General features: G+C 34.4%; 1 protein-coding gene across 1 annotated transcript in view; it reads left to right on the forward strand.

Annotated features, from left to right (window-relative positions):
- LOC106078882 (alpha-catulin-like) overlaps positions 1 to 8,301 on the forward strand; it is a 30,509-nt gene extending 22,208 nt beyond the window's left edge. Inside the window, exons 10-16 of the mRNA XM_056013891.1 lie at positions 303 to 395; positions 1,955 to 2,140; positions 4,374 to 4,424; positions 5,146 to 5,406; positions 6,025 to 6,147; positions 6,817 to 6,900; positions 7,559 to 8,301. Coding sequence (XP_055869866.1) covers positions 303 to 395; positions 1,955 to 2,140; positions 4,374 to 4,424; positions 5,146 to 5,406; positions 6,025 to 6,147; positions 6,817 to 6,900; positions 7,559 to 7,753 — 993 coding nt within the window. The 3' untranslated portion in view covers positions 7,754 to 8,301. The remainder of the gene's footprint in view (positions 1 to 302; positions 396 to 1,954; positions 2,141 to 4,373; positions 4,425 to 5,145; positions 5,407 to 6,024; positions 6,148 to 6,816; positions 6,901 to 7,558) is intronic.

The raw sequence follows: 8,301 nt of genomic DNA on the forward strand, positions 1-8,301 counted from the left end.
GTGATGTGTATATTAACATATAACTTTAGTTCTCATCTAACAGTACATACACCAATACTAGTACCTTGCAGAATCTGCACTTTCATTGTAGATATTTTCATTTTAAAAAAAACAAGAGAAACTAAAAAACTAATTACTTTTATTCACCATATAGTGGTGAGATTTTAACATTTAATCTTTTTTTTTTAGCCAATACTTTAAATCAGTTTCAACTTAATACTGTGTAATGAATGGTTGACTACATACAATGGTCTAAGATGTAATGGCTGAGACTTGCTCTTATCTTTTTGTTACCTCTCCAGGTTTGTAAATTGTTCAGACACATGGCAACAACAGAACCCTTAATCATTGCAGCAGAACATAATGAGTCATTTCTCCACTGTTTGGGACCGCTGGTAAGTGAACCATAGTGGGAGAGTTTCAATCTGCTACCACTAGGGCTAGTGTTCTCATCTCATCTTCATCTGTGGTCCCGTCTGGGGGCATAAGCCACAGACCAGCTTCCTCCAGGCATCTTGGTTCTGGGCGAGTCTCTCCAACTGTCCCCATGTCTTGCCCATCTGCTTGGCATCTGTTTCCCAATTGCAAGGCATGTAATCCTGGGCTGTCCCCTCTTTCCTTGGGGGTTCCAGGTTAATTCTTGCCTAGTTATGTTGGATTCAGGCTTGCAATGGGGTGTGACCTATCCATTTCCAGCATATCTGAAGAATATCTATTTCAATAGGCTGCTGCTTTGTTCTCTACCATAGTTCCTCATTTGAGATCTTGTCTTATGTCTGGTCAGCAGATCATAAGAATCTTCCTCAGGCAGGTATTGGTTGTTGAGTGGTTAAGCGGTTGAGCTTGGCTTCAGAACCTGGGGTCCTGGGTTAGAATCTTGAAGACTAGTATTTTGAATGTCAGGATTTTTAGTGCACCCCTGGGGTCCACCCAACTCTAATGGGTACCTGACTTGTGGAAAGTAAAGGTGGTTGGTCATTGTGCTGGCCACATGACACCCTGCTTGTTAACCATTGGCTCTATAGACTGCAAATTAATTTAGATCATAGAATATCTGACTCTCCTTCACATTTGGATTAAAAAAAAACAACATGTTCATGATGCTTGGAAAGGTTTTGGAACTCACTCCCCATTGATCTCTGACAGAGACAACAGGCTATGCTACATTCAAGAAGAACATTAAGCTGTTTAAAACTTTTTTAGATTTTAGCTCTCGTTTGTAATGTTATCACTGTGCATGAGCTTACATTTTGTTTTTTAACAGTACTCTATAAATTAAATTATTATTATTATTATCTGATCAAATATCCTTCATAGAATTAAAAACATTTTTTTTATAATCATTGTTCAAATGTAATTTGAAAACATTACTGTATGAGCAGTATTTGACCTAATAACTACTATTTACAGTTTTGAAAAATAATGCCATAGTACCTAAGCTAAGAGAGGCCAATCTAAACAACACTATTGTAAAATATATTTTTTTAGCATTATTATGATGCCAAAAAAAAAAAAAAACCACTTTAAAGAAACAAAACAGAATGACTTATTTTAAAAATATATCTACTTTTAATACATTGCAAACAAAAACAAGCTTTCAAATTACTATATTTCCCAGGTAGGCCTCAATGTTTACTCAGTGGTGACTCTGCACTTTCATTACAAACATTTTCAGTTTAATAAAATGTTATACACTTTTTGTTGGGGAAAAAAAGTTTTTTTTTCTCCTTTGAAACACACATGATGAGCTCTTCTATTTTATACAAAACATACTTTAAAAAAAATAATTTTTTTAATATGTTTGTTTCTCTATTTTTTCATGAAGTTCAATAGTGCCTAACTGTGTACATTTGATTTTGTTAACTTTTACTTTAAACTAATCAAAGTTATAATATTTAGTTTACAAATATTTGCAATCAATAATTGAAACATTTTTATGCTTTCTTTTGTTCAGATATTATATGCTGCTCACACACTGGCTCAGCATCCAGAGTCAAAAATAGCTAGAGAGAATCTTTCTGTCTTCAGCGATGCATGGGAAAATCAAATTAACGACTTGTCCATATTGGTCAAAGAAGTTAATGATTTGTGTCAAGGTCGTGGAGACAAAGTAGTTTATCTTTCTCTGCCTAGACCAGGAGTAAGTATTTCCTTATATAGATAGTTTTGTATAAAATTTGCATACAGATAGCCTCAGGGCCGGTCCTAGCAATTGCGGGGCCCTGTGCGAAACGGATTGCGCGGAGTCTATTCTGGGAAGGGATATGGATAATAAGTGAAAATTAAGATTTTGTATTAAAAAATAAATTTGTCTTTGCATTTTATACATTCTTAACTAAGTACAAAATCACGATCAAATTAACTTTACTTTACGAGCCTTGTGTGTAGCGAAGTCATACAGTAGATCATCAAAATTCTGTTTCCTACATAGATCACGCTTAATAGCAAGAATTGCCACAATGTTCAATCTCTCTTCGTGAATTGTTGACCTTAAGTAATTCTTTATTAGTTTAAGACGCGAGAAACTTCTTTCACAAGATGCCACAGTTACAGTTCAAATCTCAGCTGCAAGGAGCAAATTGCAGTGTTCACAATTCTGTTGAAGCATTTTATCATGTAGCCATCTTCAGCTTTTCGATGTGTGAAGTTTTCCACAGATTTATCATACTGCCTTTTCCTTTGACTTTTGGCTGGAAAGATTGGGGCACATGTTTCCAGCCAACTCCTTTTCGCTGTCACAAGAAGAAACGACAGGAAGAAATTTAAAACGTTCATACACAACCACAAGCTCTTTCACATTAACCCTTATCTGAGAGATACCTATAACATCTGCTCGTTGTGACTTATGTCTGGAGTACAATCCAATATCACTGCATTCTTGATGTCTCGAAGGATAGCATTCACCACAGCATCAGCTACTACAGTAATGAGTTCGTTTTGAATCTTCTTTCCCAGGTAATGATCATGAATTTCTGCATTGGTATCACGTCGAAGATGTTCATCCATTACTGGATCAAACTTTGCGAGTAATTCTACTAGACCAGTAAATTCCCATTACTTGGCTCTTTAAGTCTTTCAATGGTCCCTCTGAAAGCTGAATTGTGCTTCGCTAGCAATTGTACAATTGCAACTAGCCCAACGTTTAGTTTCAGAATAAAGCATCTCTTGGTGAACTTTTTCAATGCCTGTTTTTTTTTTACTTAGTCTTGCTTCAGCTTCACAGCGACTAGTCATGGCGTCTAAATGCCTTTGCGATTTTTCATGCTCTGCTAGCCTTGTGGTACAGCTTTGCCACTGGTCGAATCCTTCATTTAAAAAGGAACTTTTTTGTTTTTCCAGTAGACTACAGTAGAAACAATAGATCTTGTCTGCTGACAAAGAATATATCAGCCAAGGACGCAAAACACTTTCACCATTACTCAGGTTTGGTTTGCAATGCACTTAAGAGAAATGTCTACCATCCTTATTTTTTGGAAAAGTCTCCAAAGTAATCTCAGGTGGACCTTTTTGTAATAAATTATAGTCAATACAAATCTTTCCATTTTTTCTAGACACATGGCAGGATAATCCAGATTTCTCAATGAATCGACCACATTTAGCTCATTATCTATAACTACATGTTGATCAGTTATTACATTATTGCCTTCATTTCTTACGACATGTTGATCAGTTGTTAGTGTTGCATCATTTTCTTCTTCTCTTACGACATTCACCACTGCAGTTTTTGCATTCTTCATAGAATCTGTTTCAGCTGTCTCACTACAAGTGATTATGATCTCATTTTCGGGCTTTGATTGTTTTAAAAACGTATTCTAGTTCTATTGGAACTTTCGTTTCGGTTAAATTTCACACTATTATTATATTTTTATTTGAATATGAAAACTGACAATGCTTTTTTTATTCGCATAAGATTTGTGTTTTCCGTATCACAATTTTGTATAATTTTCAGGAGATTTTAAAAATAATTTCCACGACTTTTTCGTATATTTTGCATCATTATGCAATTACAGATATACTTAGCGCGGGGCCTATGAAAGAGCGGGGCCCACTGCGGCCGCATAGGTTGCAGTGGCTTAAGACCGGCCCTGGATAGTCTTAATGTGATATTCATGTGTTAAATTCACTATTGTGCATGGCACTTTTACATATTATTTGTTTAGATTGTAGTTTCTATTATCTATTTTTGCCTCCCTACGTCTTTAATTTAGAGACATAACTAAACAAAGGGACTAAACTTATTGTCACTAATATTGTCAAACCAATCATACATATACTATACATTCTTACATTTTAAACAAAAAGTGATCTTAAATTATTATTTTTGTTTTTAAACTGTCTTCTGAAGTCATTGTATTTACAAACTTATTTTCCAGAAACATGGAACAAACTCTCGAGCTCTAAGGCCAGCCAAACTTGATGCTGAGGTAGGACATTGCTACTTGCTGTCCTATAGGCACTGAATTTCTGGTGCTCATTACATCTTGTTCATACAAGATCATTATACATTAATATGGAAAATATATAGTCTAGTGTATTTGAAATATAAACAGTTTAAAGTCCACTTGCTATCAACACAAATAAAAATACATTGGTATGAAATAAAAGTTTTAGCGTTTATGTGCATACACAATTTGTGAGTGAGACCCAGCTGACAACAGCTGTTCAGCAACAGAAAGTATGTTAGTTACATAGCCATTTTAGCTGCTTTAAGCTTTGTACAAGAAAAACAAGGTCTTATTGTTAGATTATATTATTGGTGGCTAATGAGATGTAAGATACTTATTAACTTTAATGTTATCTAAATACTTTTTGCAGCTTATTGTCATCCATTCTTTCTGAAGTGTTTAAAAAGTTATTCTCACCCATTCTTTATGAAGTGTTTAAAATGTATGTAAATATCTCAATTCTCTGGATAAAATCTTTAATTATCAGTCACATTCATAATACAATTAATTTTTTTTTTTGAGGACCTTATTATCAGTCAAATTCATGTAATAACCTTAAAATGAATTTATGTAAAATCTGTTTCTAAAATTTTGAAGTTCAATTTTTTTCACAAAATTGTTACAATGTTTATATGTACTGGGTAGCCACGCCACATAACTTCATACAAATCTTTATTAATATTTCTTGTGCTCTGTGCAGGAGCAAGCAAAGATTGCTAAGTTGGGCCTTGAGATGAAGCTGATCACATCTGAAACAGAGGCGGAGGCAGACAAGTGGGAGGAGCCAGACAACGCTGTTGTCAAGCGAGCCAAGAACATGTCCAGCATGGCCTTCAGCATGTATTTGTTCACCAGAGGGGAGGGACCGCTGAAGACCACCCATGACCTCTTTGTCCAGGCCCATTTCTTTGCTCAAGAAGGGAACAAGCTCTACTCCACAATACAAAACTTTGCTCAGAGAGTAAGTAGAGTACATGTGTGGCTTTCTGACCAAAACATAGACTTATCTGCATTGTATCAGATACAGTGAATTCAGAACATGTAGAAAACTCAGCAGTTATTAATAATTGAAAGATCATATGTTGTGCCCAGCCTTCCAGCAGACAGTTTAAAGTGAAGATTTTTTTTTTTACAGGCTACTGGTACCATCTATTAAAAAATGTTTCCTTGTATAGATGTGGTAATAGTAAAAAAAAAAAAAATAAAGATAGAAATCTCTGACTGTGTTTGATGTAAGTGCATTAGAGTTCACACACTTAAAACTAACAGTTTACAAAGCTTATATGTGGCTTATTGATCAACTAGCTCCAAGTGCTCTAAGTGCTCATGGATGCACATGCCAAAATTCTAGTATCCTAAATTAAAAAACCCACCAGGGTTCAAACTTATTAGGTATTAGTTCATTTAACATTTTCCCACTTTGTCACCAAGTCACAAACTTAGCCGCAACTGTAAGTATTACCAAAAAAAAAAGGTTTTTTTTTTTGTTTTTTTTTTGTCAAGTTCAAAACTTAAAAATAGCAAACATTTTTTTTTAACAATTATTTTGATTGATATGTTTTCCCACTTGTTTCTTTAGGTACCGCCTTGTTCACAGAAGGAGGAATTACTGATGTATTTAGATAGAATACCAATGTGCTGTCATCAGCTGATCACGACACTCAAGTCAGCCACATTTGGCAAGACTGCAACATTCAATAAGGTAAATAAGCGGAAAATGAATTTGTAACTATCCTATTTCTTAGCAGTTATCCAATTAACACAATTTGATTAAATCTGAAAAAAAGATGACATTTGATTTTTGAAATCCTTATTCCTTATTTAATGACAACAGAAAACATTTTCAAGCTATTTTTTGTTGTTGTTGTACAAGAATTGAATCTTCACTTTACACACACTTCATAAAAAAAAAGATCTATTATTCCCCATATTTTACTTAATGGTGGAAGATTGTCACAGTTTTTTTTCAACAATTTAGATATCTCAGGCTACATTTAGAAGTTTTACTTAAGTCACTTAAAGCTTAGGGAAAAAAAAGTAAAAGTAAAGTTCCCCATTCAGACATTGTGATCTATGGGGCAGATGATGGAAAGGTCATCTGTTTCTGTGGCCTTTAATCTTTTCCCAACTAATGTCAGGTACCCATGAGATGGGTGGACTCACAGGTGCCCAAAGATCCCGAAATTAAAAATCCCAGTCTTCATCAGGATTTGAACCTGTGACCCCCAATTCAGAAGCAAAGCGCTTTACCGCTCAGCCAACGCACCTCCAAAGTTAAGAAAGGATGAACTTAATTAAGTAAAGTTGAATTTTAGTTGAAGTTTTAATTCCCTGTGTTTTATTTATTGGTGTGTTAATTTGTCAAATGCAGGTAGACAGTGCAATTCAAGAAACTAAAAACTTGATGAACATAGTGGCCAAAGTAGTAACCACATGTTTTGTATGTGCTACAAAGGTAAAAACTTATTCAATGTGTATTACTTTACTAACAGTAGTCAATGGAAGAGAAACTTGTTGGAAGAGCTACTAAAAAGATGGTCTCTTAATTAGTTCTTTACCCCTTCTAGACCTAGAAAGCTCGTCTGTCTATAACCAAATTTAATGAAAGTGTCATACGACCAGCAGAATTATCAATTTCTTCACCATCATATATTGTACTGTATCTCAGAGATGACCTTGAAATCCATAATTATAATAATAATAATTGTATTTATAAAGCGCTGTTAACAAACGAAATGTAGGCTCAAGGCGCTGTAATAACATTACAAACCCAAACACGGCAGCTAAAATGACAAACTAATCTAAATATATATATAAAAAAACAGATTGCAGTTATGATTTGAATTAGGAACTCTTGAATCATAAGTCAAGCTTTTTACCACTCAGCCACTACCAAAACCTTTACTAAATGCCAAAACAGTTTTTGTTTGCAACATAGGTAGAAATGTTAGCCAAGTTTGACTTTTTTATTAAATTTCTTGTGGGTTTGAGTCCATTAGTTGACATATATTTAATACTAGTAAGCTTATCATAAGGTCATTGATTACATACTGGTATATACTAGTACAACTTAAGTGTGTACAGTGACCTGACAAGAAGTAATTTACTTTCAGTACAATATAGACTACAGATGTTCCCCAACTCCAAGCTCTAGCTGTCAGCTGACCAGGTGGTCATCGGGTCAGCGGTCCTCCAGTGATAATGAGTCAGCCCTCATGGACAACAGGAGATTGAGTGACCAGGAGGATGCCCTATTCCGGAGTTCCAGCAGTGGTAAAGGTTTGTCCAGCCTTGAAAAAACTGGATAGAGAACTGACCAGCACACACTCATCAAAAGATATCAACACTGTTCTAGTCTTGTATATAATATTCTATTTATATCACCTATGACTTTGATAACTAGTGGTCATGAGAAGTTTTCTTTGTATTTGAATTGCAATTGGCAAAATATCAGTATCATATTAATAAGTTCATATTTTTGTGTCACCAAGCTGTTGTGGTATCAATACACTAGACTTGTTACAACTGCATGTCTAGTACATCCTTATGTACTTATGACACTGGAGAATACATTTGTAAGAAGAGGTTAACTCTTTAAGTCTGCTGTAATTGGTTTGCAGTGACTACTTTCTCAGTTTGTCTTTTGACTAAAGTTTACCTTTCTATATATTTTGAAAAATGGCTTTTTGCTAGTTTTTTTTTGTCTTTAATTTAAAAAATTCAAACCAAGAGATAAAACATGAAAGTAATCTTTAAATGCTCAATAGTTAATTATTTATATTTTACAAATATTTTTTTTTATGGCATGGCCAATTTAAAAAAAAAAAGTTTCAGAGATTAATACAAAATTACAATA

Source organism: Biomphalaria glabrata, chromosome 16, assembly GCF_947242115.1.
Source record: "Biomphalaria glabrata chromosome 16, xgBioGlab47.1, whole genome shotgun sequence".
NCBI lineage: Eukaryota > Metazoa > Mollusca > Gastropoda > Planorbidae > Biomphalaria > Biomphalaria glabrata.